Raw genomic sequence first — 16,845 nt, forward strand, 5'->3', positions numbered from 1 at the left:
CTGATTTCTTAATTTTCATGAACATCCATTAGTGAATAAGAGTTAATCATAACCTCATTTTTTAGCAGAATTATATTTATTTATCTTTATTGATTACATTTAGCGCAGTAGATTAAAATGGCACAATAAAATATATGAAAAAGCGTAGCATTTTGATTATATTACTAGGAATTTCCCATCCATGATATGTATTATTCAGATACGGAAGATCCAGGATTTTACTTTTCCAAAATATCAAAATAATTATATACCGTATTATATTTTTTATTAAAAATTTGAACCCAGCACCGAAAATTCCTGGAATGGCAGCAGATCTACTTGTGTTTGAGTTTCTTGTCGGCCTGGAGGAGGGCGCAGGCCGTGTTCATCTGCCTGGCCCTGAGTTTGGCCCAGATGACGTGGTCGGTCTGGCCGAGGATGGCGGCGGCGGCCAGGGCGGCCGCGGCCGGGTACAGGACGGTGGCGCAGCCGAGGCCCGAGGGGACGTTGAGGGAGGACCAGACGTCGGTGCCGGTGGTGGCCCCCGGGGGGCAGTTGATGACGGGGCAGCTCACGTTGCCCGAGAGCACGGGGCCGAGGCCGTTGCTGCGGCCGGCCACGGCGATCAGCACCAGCGGCCGCTCGGCCTCCGCCTCGTACTCGGCCGCCATGCGCAGGGTGTCGTGCGGCCCCTTGTGGGCCGACGACACGCGCAGCTCGCACGGCACCCCCAGGTCGCGGCAGTGACGCTCGATTTCCCGGCAGTGCGCCTCGTCACTCGCCGAACCCATGAACACGACGGCCTGAAACGCAAAATCAAGATTTAAAAAATAACAATTTTAAAAATTAATTTCTGGTGTAGAAAAAAAAATGAATTGAAACTTTCACAAAAAAGGTTAAAATTAAACTTATTTAACTTCCAAGCATATTTTTAAACCGACATTTATTCAATTACTGATGAACTTTAAAAAGAATCAATTTTGATCTATTTCAATCAAGTTCTAATTTTCCTCAACATGGAAACTAAAAAGGACTTTTAAGTCAACAAATAATATACTCAAAATTAAACAATAAACAACTTGGAAAAATATGTTTTTAATGACATGGAACTTGCTATATTGATGCTAAGAAAATTGTTTATTTCGAAGCGCTGTTTTTTAAGGTCAAGCTTTCTATTGTTTTAATTTTTCAAGGTGGATCGAAATTATGGCATTTTTATCAATTTTTACCAGGTTAATATCCAATATTTTTATTTTTTATAATATACTTATTTAAGAAAATCAATTATCTTAATTTGTTTCTCTTTTTTTAAAAAAAAATTCATTATCAATTAAAAAAAGTTAAAAAAAAGAAACCAGAATTATTTTTTTCTCTTTTAGTTGTGTTAAAAACCTACCCTGCCTCGAGGCTGAGGAACGAGCTTTCCGAGCTGGTCAGCGACCCACTGGAAGTTCCTCTTGACCGTCTCGAGGTGCTGCTTGGTGACCTCGGTGCCCAGGTCGCGGTACACCTGCTTGTCCTTCATGAGTCTCTTGTCGCCGCTGGGCCAGAGACGCCAAGAGTCGCTGTCGACCACGTCGGCCACCACCAGGCGACCCTCCGAGGTCACGCCGAACTCGATTTTCATGTCCACCAACACGCAATCCAGGGTGGACCAGGCGCGCTCCAGAACCTGCAATCACAAATCAAATCATAAATTATCTCAAAATTACTTTTTATTTAAATTGTCATTACAGAATAAAAATTCATTCTATACAAAGTTAATCAGAATTAAAAAAGGAATAAAATAAATAAAATTATGAAAGGAATAATTATTATGTTTATAATTAATCTAGATGAAAGTGTGATAATTATTAAATTATATATCATTTTAATTTTATAGTAAATCAATTTTTTTCAATTAAATAATATTAAATTTGCTAAAACAAAATTAATTTAAATAAAAATGTTTGAATAACGAAAAAGTAATATAATGAATAAATAAAATTACGAAATAATTAATTATTAGCCCTATAAATAATTGGATACAATTTCAATAATTGTATAATTAAAGCATTTTAATCTAAATAATCCATTTTAAATATATCAAAAAAAGGTCTCACTTCAAAAACGCAGAGGGTCATCCTCTTCATGGCGAGGACCTCCTCCTGTCCGATGGAGACGCCATTCAGTTTGAAGTTGGCGCAGATGACCTGCTCGAGGGACCACTGCGGGTCGTGGTTGGCGTCGTCCTTGAAGAAGGTCTCCTGGCAGGGCGGCGCGAACCTGAAGCCCTCGGGCACGCCAGGGTTGCGCTTGAGGAAGGAGCCGGTGGCGAGCCGACGGGTCACCCACTCGATGGGCACCATGTCGCACATCTCGGCGATGAAAGACGTCTCGCCGCTCATCTCCACAAAGTGCGTCGGGATTCCTGCCAAAAATCACAGCCATTTTTCCAATTGCTCAACAATTAACAAAACCATGCAAGGTTGTTTCTGAAAAACTGCTTAATTGTAGGAAATACTTGGAAGTTGAACCAGTTTGAACCGGATTGGAATTTGTTGTAAATGTGAAACTTTTTGTGAAATTTCTTTCTGCCTCACAAGAATTCAATAGAAATCGCACGAATTGGAAGAATTCTAGAAAAAAATATAAATATTTTGGAGCAAAACTAAATGTGTCAAAAAATATTTATTATTTACTCCAATTTCAAAATCAAGAGTTTGCATCAGCAGTTTGTCCATACGTATAATAAACCTCAATCACGTGACCCTCAGCAGGTCAATTATTTATTCTAGGTCATATCAATATCCTATCTCAAGACAAATAAATAAATATAATTACAACTTGAGAGATGAAAAATAACCGCATTTAATCGACCAAACAACAGAAGTATGTATTTGTAATTGTTTGTGTGTCACGAGTTGTGACCTGTGACCCGACTGACCTGCCGCGTTGAGCAGCTCGAACACTTTGGCCGTGGTGGCCGTCGAGATGGCCGCCTTGCCCTCGAGGTCGTGGGCCTTGACGCCGTCGCCGGCCGTGATGCGGTCCTTGCTCTGCACGAAGACGAGGCCCTCGCGCTCCGGCAGCTCGAACACGCGCTTCGTCTTGCCCTCGATCACCAGACTGCCCAACTCTTTTTAAAAAAAAAATTAAAATAAAAATAATTAAAAGGGAAAACTCAAAATTTTTCGGGAGACTCACTTGGCGTTGCCATGGTTACGTAATGGAAAAGAATTAAGTGGCCGATTCGGAAAAGGGCTGAATGAAAATAGGGCCGAGGATCGTTTCTCTTCGGGTGCGAAGGCCTCGGTGGTCGGCTGAGGAATGGTCTGTCAGAAAACTGGCAAAAACCGAGTCGAACGAAAGAGAAATGAGCAAATCAACAAGTGGTGGATCAATCGAGGATTGACCGAGGGCCGCGTATGCGCAGACGAGAGAAAAGTGGCGGAGCTTCACTCGCATTATTTAGCGCGAAAGACACGATGCGTGTCCCTAACACAACATAATTATGATAATTATAACATGACTTTAGAAATTAATGAAGGACTTTATAAATTAATCAATTAAGTTTAGTAATGGACAAAAAAGTTATTTAGATTTTATGTTAGCTAAATCCATTGAAATAAATATAATCAATTAAAATTAAAGACTGTTATTTGCCGTTAATACAGTATTGTATAATTATGATTAAATTAAAAAATTCTGAAAAATTCAAAATTTCACTTCATAAAAAAATCAAGTTTCAATAAGTAATTATTAACTATTCTAATTTAAAATTACAAATTTTGTGTTCAATATTGAATGAAATACAGATAATACAATTCAGAATTTATTAAAACTAATATATTTGTGAATTCTGTCAGATTTTATTATACGTCACAACACACTGCATTAATTATTATGCAAAATATAAGCGTTAAGAAATCGATAAAATTTCCGCAACCCTCTCCAACAGCAACACTGGCGAGAGATATAATTCTGATCCTTATGTACAAAATAACTCCAGGCTTAAACTTAGAACAAGAGGATACCACATAATCCCTTTAGCACGACATCTGCGCCTGCAATTAGAGAACTCTCTGTTCTAAATTCAGCAAAGTTCAAATTTTAACAAAATAAAAAATATTAAATGCGCTAAAAATTGATTTGAAAATATAAAATTGAAGCGTTTGCGGCAAAAAGAGTTAATTGCTCCGGAGAGTGCAATAAAAGAAATAAAGAAGTTGAGTCTAAGTGAAGGGGTGTTTTTTTTTTTTTTGTACACGGGGGCGGGCGGCATGCGCCAGAGGGGCGAGTGGTGCAGAGGCGCCAGAGCGGCCACAACAGGCGCCACCGGCGCCGATCGATCGCTCTGCATCACCACAGGACGCCATGGCCGTGGTCGGGGTGGCCAGGTTTTGCTTCGTCTTCAGCCTCAGGCAAGGATGCATCATCATCGCCGTCGTCCAACTGGTAACTTTACAAATTCAACTCGTTCCAAAAATCGATTCGGTTTTTGAACGAGACCCTTCGAAATTACAAAATTGTCTTAATGAATTTCGTGTATTTGTGCGCAGTTCCTGTCGGCAGTGGTGCTGTTCCTGCTGACCCTGGGCATGGCTCACGCCCAGGACATGGCCGCCATTCTGGCCGCCGACATGGAGGAGACGGCCATGCACGAAGACCCCACCTCCCTCCTCTACTCCCCGGCCAACGATGGACTCGCTGGGCCCGCGCGCTCGCACAATGAGGAGCAACTCCTCAAGGCCGAAAACTTGGCCACAGGTCAATAATTTAATAAATTTTTTTCAATTGAAAAAAAAGAAAATAATATAATATTTGCACCTGCGTTGCCATGATTTGTGTTATTTCTAAGAAATAATTAAAATAATTTACAGTGATCATTTCGTGCATGTACACGTCAATGGCCCTGGCGGCCGTAAAACTGGTCGCCTGCATCCTCCTCCTCTACGGCACTCTAATGGTAAAAATTTCCAAAATTAAAATCCACGATTTTGAACAAAAAGTTATTTCAGAGGCACAGACAATGTCTGCTGCCGTGGGCTTGCGTGGTCCTGGCCGAGATGGTCCTCGTCTTCTCTGGCCTGGTCACTTGCCTGGCCGTTGGCGGCGGCCACCACATCACAGTGGTCTTCGCAATCGGCACAATCTACCTGAGTAAGTCCATCGAAACCTGAGTTTTAAATCCGCAGATGTAATTTCGTTTTAATTATTTTTTCAGTGATTCTATTTTACCTTTGGACTGCTGTGGTCAGCTTCTACAAGCAGCTGTGTCTGCAGGAGACACTCCACGGCTCAGTGCGCCAAGTGACTGCGGCCGACGCCCCCGCAAAGGGCTACCTGCAGTTCTCGAACAAACCGTACAGCGTCTAGCACACCAAACGTCCAGCTACTCAGCCTCTTAACTACTCTATTCTATATTTATGATAATATACAATATAAATTATCTCGCTAATTACTTTCGGTATAAATAACAGCAATACACACAACAATTAACAAACTCAATAAACTAACATTTAATCACGCTCAAAACGGCGCATGTGGTTTGTTTTTTGCTTTCTGTACAATAATATTATTATATATAAATATAAGCAATAGGTCTGAGACCCTTTTGCGCTGCTTTTTCGTTTCCTTTGCAATAGATAAATTGATAGACGAGTGTATTGAGCAGAATTAATTAAAACGCATGGTTATCGATACAAAAAAACGAGAGCTTATTTAACAACAGTGAAATAACTTTGTGATATATATTGCAGACCGAAGGAAAGTTTATAAAAAAATTCCCTTTCACAACTGGTACTGGCTCACCCGTAATCTTTGCACCTCAGCACATTAGTTTGGACAATTAAGTAGCTTGACACACTCACACCCTGTCCGTATCTCTTTGCCTCCTCCTCTCGCACTTAGGACACGGTCTCTTCGCATCAAGACAACCAACGTGGAAAACAGCGCTGCATTCGGGGCACTGGAATTCAATAAAAACTTTGATTCCTCCATCAAATGAGCTAGCTCTGTGAATTGTACCTTGTATGTGTTGTCAAAAGGGAAAATGGGCTTCGGATTGGAACACACTTCGCAGATGAAGCCCTTCTGGTTGCACAGCCAACAGGACATGACGTGCTTTTTGGCATAATCCACAACTGCCTCGAGACGAGCGGCCAGCACTCCCCCAGGAATTTGTTGCAAATCCTAATTTACAAAAAGTTAAAGCTTTTAATAGAAAGAGCGACAGAACTCACAGATATTGAATAGACATGGACATGCTCTAGAAGATATTCCGGAGCTCGACGCCTGAGCTCGGCAGTGATCGGTTCTCGGCAGGTGAACAAATAACCTCTCAAAAACATAAGTTGGATTCTCAGTTGCTGAATTGAACAATAAATTAGATTTTTAACTAATTAATGATTTAGTGAAGCAAACCTGAAGCAATGCCATGTCAGGACAACATTCGTAAATGGTCGAATTTGTGGCAGCTACGTCTATCAAAGGGTGGTCGGAAATTTCCGCCAAAAAAGCAGCAGCCTCCAAACTGACAGGCCGCTTTTTGAAGTCCCAGCAGTAGAGGACCCTGGCAGGAATGAGCCAGTCATCGGAACTGAAGCATTGCTCACAAAAGAGTCCACCGGTCAGCGAGCACACTCTGTAATTTAAGTAATTCCTAATTATTCCTGAACGAGCTTTTAAGTATTAATTACCTGTATTTCAAAAAGGAAAGACCGATGGAGGCGCAGCAGCCTAAACATTTGAAATCCTGCTCGTCTAGGCCAGCCTCTCTGGCCAACTTTGGAAGACACTTGAGCATTTGCTTGAATTCCTAAGATCAATTTAAAATTTACTGATAATTATATGCCAAAATTGTAAATTACTGGAGCAGAGGGTATGGCTTCGTAGTCGTCCTTCTCCTTGGGCTCCATGTCTTCTTTGGGAAATCTCCTTAAAAAGTCATCAACGTCAGGCGTCCTGATGCAGGACCCTGACAGCATGTTCAGACTTTCGAGCATGGCGTCGTAACTTTGGATTGTGTCTCTTCGACGTGGCAGTTCTGGAGAGTCGGACGAAGACCACCCCGAGTGACCCGAGATGGTGATGGGCCTCGCCATTTCAGGCTCCTCCTCCAACTCCTCTTCAGACGCCACCTGATGGAATACCTCATCATCCTGGTGGTGCTGACTGAGCAGAATTTTCAAAGCCCGGTCCTCGTCGATGGGAGCAGTTCTGCCAATGGACATCTCGGGCTCGACCTTTGCACAAATATCCAAATGAAAATACAAAAATTTAAAATTTAAAAGGCCTACCCTGACTTCCACAACGTCCTCCTCGTGCTCAATACCCTGAGCCACGTCCTGGGCAGGAGCAACCACGTCCGACGATGTTGTGGTCCAGGTGTTGAGCAAACTGGAGTTGGCAGGAAGTTCAAAGTTTACATGCTGGAGCCCCAGGAGCAACCTGTGGGCCACATCCCTGGCGTCAGGGTCTCTGAGGAGGGCGTTTCTTTGGTATAAAGGTCTGGCAGCGTCCATCACTCCCACGTAGCCCGAGAGGGAGCCGTCCGAGAGACTAAGCCGCAGCCAGGCCCTGCATCTTCCGACGTCCGTCCGGATTTGGTTCAGTTTTTCAACAGCCGTGATCGAGTTTTTGTGGGACACAAACAGGACGGCTGGCCAGAAGGAACTCGGTGCTGACAAGAAGCGTGAGGAGAAGGTTTCTCTCAGTCCGTGCAGGAAAACTGCCTCCAGGGCGGTGCAGAGGGACTGAGAGGATTCGCAGTGGGAAATGACTGGCCCCTTTTGGGACGCCTCCAGCTGCACCTCCTTCACCGACTCGGACAGCTGCAGCAAAATATTTTCTTTCTATAAATTTGGTCAAATTAAAATAGCCATAAATAAAGAATTTCATTAATTTAACTGAATTATTCATCTCTTCTGGAAGTTCCGAATTTGTGCAAAAGCTCCAATGTTTCGGTCTCAGCAACTCCTGGTCTCACTACTTGATAGGTTCCCTTCTCACTCAGATCCACAACCGTAGAACCTCTCCTCGCAAACTGCAATCATCAAAATTTGAATCAAAAACAAAATTAATTAATAATATTGTATTTACTTCTCCCTTGCCAATTACTCCTCCGTCGAAAACAGCACTCAGCTGAGACCAAAGCTGCTGGAATTCGTTGACAGCCAACGCACTGGGCGCTCCGCTCAGGTTGGCAGAGGTCAGGGCCAAAGGTCCGCCCAACCTTTCAGCGACCAAGCAGGGAAAAGCAAGGCCGGGCACTCGAACGCCCACCAGAGGAGGATTCCCCGGAAGGTTGAGGTGCCTTTCGGACGAAGGTCGCAGCAGAAGGGTCAGCGGCCCTGGCAAGAGGGCGTTCAGCAGGTCATCGGAGAAGGGCACCTGCGCCCAGTCCTTCACCTGGGACACGCGTCCTACGCAAATGGCCAGCGGTTTCCGTTCGGCGCGGCCTTTGACGTTGTAGAGTCGGCGAACGGCCTCGGCGTTTCTCGCGTCGGCAGCAACGCCGTACAGGGTGTCCGTCGGCAGGGCGATCACCTGATTTATCACATTAAAAGGTTAAAATCATTGCCATGCAAATTCAGGACGAACCTGGCCCTCGCGAAGCAGCTGGACCGCAGTCTCGACGGCGGATTCGCTCAGACTGGAGTCGTCCACGCGCACCACCGGACAGACTGCTGCCGGGTCAGCCAGTTTAGTGTGGGCGGCCCTGGTTGACACACGGAGGGCCACGCCAGCCAGTTTTCGCATCAGAAGGGCTTACTTGAAATTAGTAATTGACACCTTGTAGAAAATGATGTAAAATTATGTACATTTATAAATGAAATGTTTTACTTTCACTCCCAGGTGGGCGAACGCGATCGGATATTTATATTTAAGTGGGTTAAGAAAAAGGGCGGAGCCTCCCTATCACCACCGTGTAAAGTGTTACATGACTCCGCCTCTTTTCATTTAACAACTTGTTGCCATTGGTTGCCATTGGCGACGGTGCTGCTTCAAACGGCCACATTATGAAAAAAGAATTTGATGGCAGTTTTGAAAAATTTAGTTCGGATCTGCATATTGGAGGTATCAATTTATATTTTTAAATACTTAAATGGTTTTTTCCGGTTTTTTCCAACTGTATAACTTACGAATTTTAAATTACATAAACAAAAAGCAACAATGAAAAAATTATTTTGTTAGATATTCAATAATTGGCCGTTACCATTTTGATTCTAATCAAAAAAACGAATCTCACAAGAATTTTCAAACTTCCACCGGAATTCTGGTCCTTCGTTTAAATTTTAATGGGGAACAAATCATCTGCAGAGCAGAACGTACAGGCTCTCCTATCGGCCTCAATCAAAGTTGTGAAACTTTGCTTATCGCAAGAAGGGTCGCCGAAAGGACTTTGCCCCGCCATGGAACCATGGTTCCTGACAAGAAGAATTTTCGTACAAAAGGAAAAAAGGCTTGGACCATATAAAATGGACACCCCTGGAGGACTCAAAGATTCCACAAAGTAAGATTACCTTATTATTTCACAATTATTATCACGCATCTTTTAAATCGAAAAAAAAATTTTAAAAATTCGAAAATTTTAAGAAAACGGTTTACAACCAGCCTGAGATCAAAAGAAAAGACACTCATCCGCAAACTTCCGTAAAAGGAACATATTTTAAATTTGTGCCATAAAAGTTGGTTGAGCAGTCTTCAAGGTAGCAAATTATTCCAGGGTTTTACGACCCTGAAGGTTGGCTGGACGTGGAGCTGCCGAAATTGACGGCTTTCGGCGTCAGTAACGCTGGTCTCACAGGCCCTTTTTGACTCTAAAGGTGCATGTCAAAGGGCATAAACATATAAATCATCTTCCTTTGGCAGTGCAAAAGTACGGCCACGGCAGCGCCCGTGTCTGAAGCCCTGATTTAAGTTTTTTAAACGTTAATTCTTCTGGAACGTGGAATAAATGCTACGCAGGGAGCCGCCGACAGTCATTTTCCGGGAAAGGTGTAACTATATATAAAGAGTTTGCAGAGTTATAAATTATTTTAGTTATAATTGTGTAAATTGAAAATTACAAGCGAGCCCAAGTGCGCAAGCTTTACATATTTTTCAGATTCAATTGAAAAGGGCAACAACAACTGATAAAGCAGGAAAAAGCTTTATCAAACTTTCGAGTCTTTTTCTAAATTTTACATCCTCGATCCTCATAAAAAACCATGACAATTTTAATACCGTAGCAGGGATCGCAGCAGTTTTGTTGTTTGCTAACCAATAAGTTGCTAAATGCTAACTTTCGAGTTCTCCTTCCTTTTTGTTTACTTGTTAGAGGTGCTGAACAATGTTGCCAACGTTTTTGTCAGCATTGAATTATTATTTTTATTAAAAACATGTTTTGAGTGAAAATGAAAATATAATCTCTTCATTATGACTAAGAAATCATCCTAAAATAATGAAATTTGCAACAAGAGAGAAAATTAAACTATTATTTATTTTTATATCAAATTTAAACGATTTATGAAACACCGTGACGTTGGTAGCATTGTTTGTTGTTTTTTCAGCTACAGTCAACGCCCATCTCGGCCCTTTCTGTCTCCGCTTATTCATCCAGTCAATAAAATATTCCAAAGTAAATTTCATCTTCCAGGATCCAGAGGGCACATTAAACCTGACTGAGGACTGCTCCGATCCAGACTTGAAGGACATGTTGAGCCATTTGACCATGAACAAAGGTGTAAACTCATTACAGGCCGAGCAAAGTAGAGTCCGCGCAATTCTCCGACTGTAAGTTTTTCCTACATTTTTAATTTAATTTTAGTAACAAAGTGTAAATATATGCAGGAAAAGGAGGCACGAACGGAGAGCAAAGAAGTTGCGCACATGCAATGCTTTGCTCTGGCTTAAGAATGAGTTCAACGTAACCACAATTAAGGCAAGAATCGGCTGCTGTGCTCATTGCGATGGTCGTCAAACTTTTCTGAGAACTGCAGCTAATTTCACGATTAGGGAGTTCTTCAGAATAACTGACCCCAATGAGCCGCAGACCGAGCAACACCACTGCCGAAAAGTATAAGAGCTACGTTCTTTTAAATTTTTACCATTTTTAACCTATATCAAAATTATAGTGCCGCCGAAAACGACCTTTCCGATTCGTCTACGTGATTCCAAGTGGTGGTAGAGACCAACGCTACTGAAAGATCTTTGATGCGTTATTGATCTACCACCAGCCCTGAAGAGCTATTGGAATTTTTGCCTCAAAACGTGACGATCGGAAGAAAAAGATGGACGTTAAGATCAGCATGTAAGTAAAGGAAAATTACGCTGTTCTGTTGAATACTAATACTTAACACAATTCAGCTTGCGGCATTTTTGGCAGAGGACTGTGCCACCAAATTACCATGAACAGAGACAAGGACGGACGGATCTGTGTCAACTGCGACTCCGATCCGTCAAAACGATCAATTACTTATGACGAATACAAAGCCAGAGGATTTGTGCCAAAAAGGATATCCATGGATATTTCCTTTGCGGTGTACTCCCTGGTCTAGGTAATCTTAATTACTTATTTTAAATGCAATAATTAAAACATCAGAGTATTCAAACAGTATCAAGAAAATGAACGCCCGTGACCATGACCTTCCCATTTACCAAGTGACCTGACAACATTAATCCTGCAGTCAACAAGCCGCAAGTTCTTTGTCTCGCATAGAACTTGCGCACAACTTGTGACCAACGACAACAAGGTGAAATTCTTTCATATAGTTAAATCAATAACATTAATCTCTGCAAGTGACTTTTAACACAACTTTTGGCTTCTTGGATTAAAAAAAAATAATAATTTGACAGTCAGCTTTACCTCTTTAATTTTATTGCATTATGTTTGATAAGTATAAAAAATAATGCTTAAAGAACAAATTATTTCCAGCAACAAACAAGTGAAGAGACTCTTATCAAGAAAAATCTACTGGAGAGGGAATTGTTGCTGCCGTATCGTCGAGGAGAGCAACCATCTGCGAGCGCCTCTGCCGAATACCTCGATAGCCTGCCCTCAGTCTGTATGTTTTACTTTGACCCCTTCCTGCCTCTCTGCATCTGAATCCCGACCTTTTGGCTGTGACGTCTAGTTTAATAAAAAAGTAGCAAGCTTAAATTTTAAGCAATTTTTGTTAAAATACGGTACCTCTAATCGAAATGACAATGCCTGATTGTGAAGTAAAATCTGAAGTAGCTGCGTAATTTCACAAAAACTATTTTATCAAAAGAAAAACTTTTTTTTAAATATTTTGCTCCATATTTTCTTCTCTCAAGGCAACACTGCTGACACACTCGTCTCTGCTCCTTATGCAGCAACAGAAAATGAAAATTTTAAAACTAAAATACGTAATCAATAATTCATTAAAAGAATGAATAATTAGTTTTAAAAATTCAAATTTGAGTAAAAGACGAGAATCCTCTCCTTTAGCAAACTTGTATGTTGGGTTGATTTGGTTTTAAGTTCTTTTTTTTAGTAATTTCTGCTTGGTGGCGGGCAAATTCAGACATATTATTATTTTTGACCCGCTCCATCTAATGAATGTCCACCGCTAGGTGCTGCGCGTATTTCTATTTGGCATAATTATCACAATTATTAATTACTATAGCATTTTGTATGATTATGTCATGTGGTTTATTGTACAACGCACACACGCGCAAATAATAAATGACATTATATTAAAAGAGCTAGAGCAAATCTTACATTAATAATCTGAAATAAACTAAAACGTAAATTGCTTATTTGAACTCGCACCTATAGAAATTAATTTTTAATTAACATGTTTTATTAATGTAACCTTCATTAAGATTGTTTCCAATTGCAGCAAAAAAATTATCGCTAATAGATGATAATTAATTTTCAAAGCTGTAGCATCAGATATTTATTTTTTTGCATCAAATAAATTATTATTAACATTTTTTTTTTAAATGTTTAGCGTAATTGTCAATAAAATTACGCAAAACGTGATACATATGAGAATTATGAAACGGCAAGCCTTGATAATTAAATTCTAATTTTAATTCGTGAACTCATTCATATCGAACTACCAATTGCGCGTGCAATTAAAGAAGACACGTGCTTGATCAATTAATTACATTTCCTTGTTCCTCTCTCTCTCTCTCGTTACACGACTGAAGTCTGCAGCAGAGTGAGGTGTCATTTTTTTGTAATGGATCGATCGAATATAATTATTTGATAACCCTTTGAATAGCGCCGCTCCCCTCGAACGCTGCTTTCGGGCCACGTGAGCCCGCGGTCACGTGCAGCGCGCGGCGCGGCCGCGATTTTGCTGTGTTTTAACTCTCGTCAGTGGCTCGCGATGAACGGACAGACGCACACGTCCGTCCTTTGGTTCCGGCACGGCCTCCGCCTGCACGACAACCCTGCCCTTCTGGAGGCCATCAAAGGCCCTCCGAACCTCTTCTTCCCGATATTCATATTCGATGGAGAGTCCGCAGGTATTTATTCCAATCTGAGAGTTTAGAAATGACACGGCTGAAAAAAGAAACTAAAATGCGCGGCCTTGATTTTTACATAGGCTCGCGTGTGCTGCTCAAAAGCTTAGAGGATAAAAATAGATAAATAAAAAAAATTCATTCAAAAAGAGGTTCATCTAAATTGATCATTGATTTATAAGATCTGCTTTTTTATATCAAATTTTGGTTTCGAGAAAAAAAATTTTTTTTTTTTTTTAATTTTTATTCCTTCTATAGAAAATTGGTTTAATTTTTTTAATTGTAAATTAATTGATAGTATCATTCAAGTAAAATTTTAATTATTTGGAACATTGTTATTATTATAATTATCATCTTTTTTAATTTTTCCAGGTACAAAATTAATTGGCTTCAACCGAATGCGCTTCCTGCTCGAGTCCCTGGGCGACCTGGACCGGCAGTTACGCAGCGTGGGCGGCCGCCTGTGGCTGCTGCGGGGCAACCCCAGCACAATCCTGCAGCGCCTGTGGGAGGAGGTGGCGCTGACCAGGGTGTGCTACGAGAGGGACTGCGAACCGATCTGGCGCGCGAGGGACGCGGCGGTGAGGGCAACGTGCGCCGAGCGGGGCGTGCGCTGCGTCGAGTGCGTCTCGCACACCCTGTGGGACCCCCGGGCCGTCCTCAGGGCCAACGGGGGCACCCCGCCCCTGACCTACCAGATGTTCATGCACACGGCTGCAACGCTGGGAGAACCACCGCGGCCGGTCGATGACCCTGACTGGACAGGCGTGACCTTCGGAAAACTTCCCCCCGTCCTCATGAAGGAATTTCAGGTTAGATTAAAAAAAAAATCAGCAATTTTTTCTTATATTATATTTTGGGAAACTTAGGTTTTTGACGACATTCCAAAGCCTGAAGACTTCGGCCTGTCCAGTCCTGGATACGGCTTGGTGCGTTGGGTCGGAGGAGAGACCAGGGCGCTGCAGCACCTGAAAGAACGCCTGCTGCAAGAGGAGAATGCCTTCAGAAGTGGGGTCATTCTGCCTAACCAGAGCAGGCCTGACCTTCTCGGACCTCCGACAAGTCAAAGTGCAGCCCTAAGATACGGCTGCTTATCTGTCCGAAGGTAAAAAAAACTATAAATTTTTTGAAACTTAATTTTCGGATCATTTTTTCTTATAAATTAAAAATTTTGTTTGATATACTTCTTGCTTTCTGTTCATGTTTATGTAGAATATCCATAAGATAAATTTTAAAAAGTTTTTATTTTATTTGTAAATCAGCTTTTTTTTAAAATTAATCTTTCGTATATTCCTCTTTTTAACAGTTTAAATTATTAATTATTACAAAATTTAGTATTCAAAAGATTTAAATAGATTTTTCCCACCTTTATAATTTATGCGGAAATATGTTAATAATTTTCAGATTCTTCTGGAACCTGCACGACATCTTCAACGCAGTGCATCAGGGTCGACCTCCAGCAGGTCACAACATCACGGGTCAACTTTTGTGGCGCGAGTTTTTCTACACCATGTGCGTGGAGAACGAGTTCTACGGCGAAATGGCGCGGAACCCGATCTGCCTGGACATACCCTGGGTCGAGGACCCCGTGGCCCTCGCCAGGTGGAAAAAGGGCGAAACGGGCTTTCCCTTCGTGGACGCCGCCATGAGGCAGCTGGTCAAGGAAGGGTGGGTGCACCACGTGGCAAGGAACGCGGTCGCCTGCTTCCTGACGCGCGGCGACCTGTGGATCAACTGGGAGGAAGGTGCGACCTTCTTCTTGGAGAACCTGATCGACGGCGACTGGGCCATCAACGCCGGCAACTGGATGTGGGTGTCCAGCAGCGCCTTCGAGCAGCTCCTCGACTGCTCCAAGTGTCTCTGCCCTGTCAATTACGGACGCAGACTCGACCCTTGGGGAGAATATATCAAGTATGTAATTGTTCAATTTTCTTTTTATATATTAAATTGCTAAATTAAGATTTCAATTTAATTGAAAATTCTTTTTTATCATAAAAATTGAATTTAAATTAAAAATTCAATTCAATTTAAAATTATTTTTTAAAATTAAAAAATTGATTGATGATTAAAAATTAAATTTAAATATTAAAAAAATTTAAATTTTGAAATTAAATTAAAAATTTGGACAGGAAAATTAAGAAATTATCAAATAAAAATAATAATCATCATTACTAAAATAAAAATAGCTCACATGGAATAGCCCAATATGAATTTTTTATTCATTTTTTAATTCGGGCAAATTAGAGTTGATTATTTTTGTAATAAATCTTCAGGCGCTATTTGCCCGAGCTTCGGAATTTGCCGGTCGAGTACTTGTATGAGCCGTGGAAGGCTCCCCTGGACGTGCAGAAGGACGCCAACTGCATCATCGGGCAGCACTACCCTGAGAGGATTGTGGACCACCAGCAGGCCTCCTCCAGGAATAGACACGTAAGAGATTTTAATTTTCTCCTTATTTTTTTATAAATTTATTTTTATTTTGGTACAGTACATGCAGAAAATCAGGGAGAGCCTGATGGAGCAGCCCTCGGCCCACTGCTGCCCATCCAACGAAGAGGAGACGCGCCAATTTATGTGGCTCCCTGAGGAATGTGTATCTCACGTCTTAAAAAATTAACTGCTATTTTTATTCCTTACATAAGTCCAAGTGATTCAAAATAGCTTTGATATATAAAATTTGTTAGTTTTAAAGATTTGTGATTTTAAAAATTAGAGGAGAATTAATTTGCATAATTATTGTTGATTTTGATCTCATTTTACTAATTTATGTATGACCAAATAATTCTTAAGGTTTTTGGTCAAATGTTTTCACCTTACAAAACCATATAATATGATATGATGTGGCATTGTGTGTCTATAATAGTAACTATATTTAGCGTAAACGATTATACGGCTTGATTGATATATAATAATTTGTTGTCTTTAGAGGATTTTTAAAAATAATTGTGGAATTTGTGATCCATTTTGTCTAAAATTATTTTAATTTATTGATGCGCTCATCCATACGAAAGACATTATTAATGTAAAATTTTACAACAATAAACAATAACGCGCTATTGCATGAATAACTATGAATCAAAATATAAAAAAATGGCTCCATATGCGGGAAAATGTGCAAAAATAATAAAAAGAACTGAAATTTTTCAGCAATTTTTATGCTTTTCATCTAAAAAGAAAATTAATGGGAAAAAATAATCATAAAATAACAAAACGTTTGTGCCAAATTAAATTTTTTATTCTCCATTAATATGATGATTGGGCTAATTAATTAACGCTCCCAGTAGCTCTTCTGTAAAATCATGAGAAAAATTTGGAAAATCTGAATCAACGCATAAAATGTTCAACATTCTTGACATTATATTCGTATTTTGCTGAAATAAGCTCCGCCTCTTGCAATTTTATCCG

At 40.9% G+C, this 16,845-nt stretch overlaps 5 protein-coding genes and 2 long non-coding RNA genes across 7 annotated transcripts; 4 read left to right on the forward strand and 3 right to left on the reverse strand.

The window, feature by feature from the left end:
- Positions 1-53: 53 nt before the first annotated feature.
- Positions 54-3,382, reverse strand: LOC132197786 (bifunctional phosphoribosylaminoimidazole carboxylase/phosphoribosylaminoimidazole succinocarboxamide synthetase). The gene is made up of 5 exons (XM_059621328.1): positions 3,166-3,382; positions 2,906-3,097; positions 2,082-2,389; positions 1,376-1,651; positions 54-782 (listed from the first exon to the last, which is right to left on the reverse strand). The coding sequence occupies exons 1-5, from the start codon at positions 3,176-3,178 to the stop codon at positions 315-317; spliced, it is 1,257 nt and encodes a 418-aa protein (XP_059477311.1). The 5' UTR covers positions 3,179-3,382; the 3' UTR covers positions 54-314.
- An 820-nt stretch (positions 3,383-4,202) lies between these two features.
- LOC132196379 (pleckstrin homology domain-containing family M member 1) lies at positions 4,203-8,204 on the reverse strand. The gene is made up of 10 exons (XM_059618964.1): positions 8,062-8,204; positions 7,870-8,005; positions 7,260-7,814; positions 6,831-7,205; positions 6,660-6,778; positions 6,385-6,604; positions 6,204-6,329; positions 5,989-6,153; positions 5,200-5,929; positions 4,203-5,137 (listed from the first exon to the last, which is right to left on the reverse strand). The coding sequence occupies exons 2-9, from the start codon at positions 7,879-7,881 to the stop codon at positions 5,828-5,830; spliced, it is 1,674 nt and encodes a 557-aa protein (XP_059474947.1). The 5' UTR covers positions 7,882-8,005; positions 8,062-8,204; the 3' UTR covers positions 4,203-5,137; positions 5,200-5,827.
- Positions 4,256-5,880, forward strand: LOC132196381 (uncharacterized). The gene is made up of 5 exons (XM_059618966.1): positions 4,256-4,416; positions 4,521-4,728; positions 4,842-4,927; positions 4,980-5,121; positions 5,186-5,880. The coding sequence occupies exons 1-5, from the start codon at positions 4,336-4,338 to the stop codon at positions 5,335-5,337; spliced, it is 669 nt and encodes a 222-aa protein (XP_059474949.1). The 5' UTR covers positions 4,256-4,335; the 3' UTR covers positions 5,338-5,880.
- LOC132198345 (threonylcarbamoyl-AMP synthase) lies at positions 7,968-8,721 on the reverse strand. The gene is made up of 3 exons (XM_059622329.1): positions 8,563-8,721; positions 8,073-8,508; positions 7,968-8,005 (listed from the first exon to the last, which is right to left on the reverse strand). The coding sequence occupies exons 1-3, from the start codon at positions 8,719-8,721 to the stop codon at positions 7,968-7,970; spliced, it is 633 nt and encodes a 210-aa protein (XP_059478312.1).
- Positions 8,722-8,987: 266 nt separating this feature from the next.
- On the forward strand, positions 8,988-10,237 carry LOC132196384 (uncharacterized). Its single transcript, XR_009441758.1, has 3 exons — positions 8,988-9,039; positions 9,283-9,475; positions 9,689-10,237. It is a non-coding gene; the product is annotated as an uncharacterized LOC132196384 (long non-coding RNA).
- A 250-nt stretch (positions 10,238-10,487) lies between these two features.
- Positions 10,488-13,170, forward strand: LOC132196383 (uncharacterized). Its single transcript, XR_009441757.1, has 6 exons — positions 10,488-10,737; positions 10,795-11,020; positions 11,079-11,254; positions 11,311-11,501; positions 11,559-11,696; positions 11,879-13,170. It is a non-coding gene; the product is annotated as an uncharacterized LOC132196383 (long non-coding RNA).
- Positions 13,171-13,196: 26 nt separating this feature from the next.
- Positions 13,197-16,704, forward strand: LOC132196380 (cryptochrome-1). Its single transcript, XM_059618965.1, has 6 exons — positions 13,197-13,443; positions 13,813-14,252; positions 14,310-14,545; positions 14,845-15,351; positions 15,714-15,870; positions 15,929-16,704. Exons 1-6 carry the CDS (start codon positions 13,305-13,307, stop codon positions 16,055-16,057), a joined length of 1,608 nt encoding a protein of 535 aa, XP_059474948.1. The 5' UTR covers positions 13,197-13,304; the 3' UTR covers positions 16,058-16,704.
- Positions 16,705-16,845: the final 141 nt, after the last annotated feature.

This window comes from Neocloeon triangulifer, unplaced genomic scaffold (genome assembly GCF_031216515.1).
Source record: "Neocloeon triangulifer isolate White Clay Creek 2 clone unplaced genomic scaffold, ASM3121651v1 ptg000012l, whole genome shotgun sequence".
Classification (NCBI taxonomy): Eukaryota; Metazoa; Arthropoda; class Insecta; order Ephemeroptera; family Baetidae; genus Neocloeon; species Neocloeon triangulifer.

Bases quoted from the DNA above. Each gene is read 5' to 3' on its own strand.
- LOC132197786 (XM_059621328.1), bottom strand. The intron at 1,652-2,081 runs GTGAGACCTTTT...TTGTGATTGCAG, and splicing joins TGACCCTCTGCGTTTTTGAA to GTTCTGGAGCGCGCCTGGTC. The intron at 783-1,375 runs GTAGGTTTTTAA...TTTGCGTTTCAG, and splicing joins TTCCTCAGCCTCGAGGCAGG to GCCGTCGTGTTCATGGGTTC.
- LOC132196381 (XM_059618966.1), top strand. From the start codon at position 4,336: ATGGCCGTGGTCGGGGTGGCCAGGTTTTGCTTCGTCTTCAGCCTCAGG. The intron at 4,417-4,520 runs GTAACTTTACAA...ATTTGTGCGCAG, and splicing joins TCATCGCCGTCGTCCAACTG to TTCCTGTCGGCAGTGGTGCT. The intron at 4,729-4,841 runs GTCAATAATTTA...AATAATTTACAG, and splicing joins GGCCGAAAACTTGGCCACAG to TGATCATTTCGTGCATGTAC.
- LOC132196379 (XM_059618964.1), bottom strand. The intron at 7,206-7,259 runs GTAGGCCTTTTA...ATTTGTGCAAAG, and splicing joins AGGACGTTGTGGAAGTCAGG to GTCGAGCCCGAGATGTCCAT. The intron at 6,605-6,659 runs GTAATTAATACT...CTTAAATTACAG, and splicing joins CTTTCCTTTTTGAAATACAG to AGTGTGCTCGCTGACCGGTG.
- LOC132198345 (XM_059622329.1), bottom strand. From the start codon at position 8,721: ATGCGAAAACTGGCTGGCGTGGCCCTCCGTGTGTCAACCAGGGCCGCC. The intron at 8,509-8,562 runs GTTCGTCCTGAA...GTGATAAATCAG, and splicing joins AGCTGCTTCGCGAGGGCCAG to GTGATCGCCCTGCCGACGGA. The intron at 8,006-8,072 runs GCAAGGGAGAAG...TGATGATTGCAG, and splicing joins TTTCGACGGAGGAGTAATTG to TTTGCGAGGAGAGGTTCTAC.
- LOC132196380 (XM_059618965.1), top strand. From the start codon at position 13,305: ATGAACGGACAGACGCACACGTCCGTCCTTTGGTTCCGGCACGGCCTC. The intron at 14,546-14,844 runs GTAAAAAAAACT...AATAATTTTCAG, and splicing joins GGCTGCTTATCTGTCCGAAG to ATTCTTCTGGAACCTGCACG. The intron at 15,871-15,928 runs GTAAGAGATTTT...ATTTTGGTACAG, and splicing joins CCTCCTCCAGGAATAGACAC to TACATGCAGAAAATCAGGGA.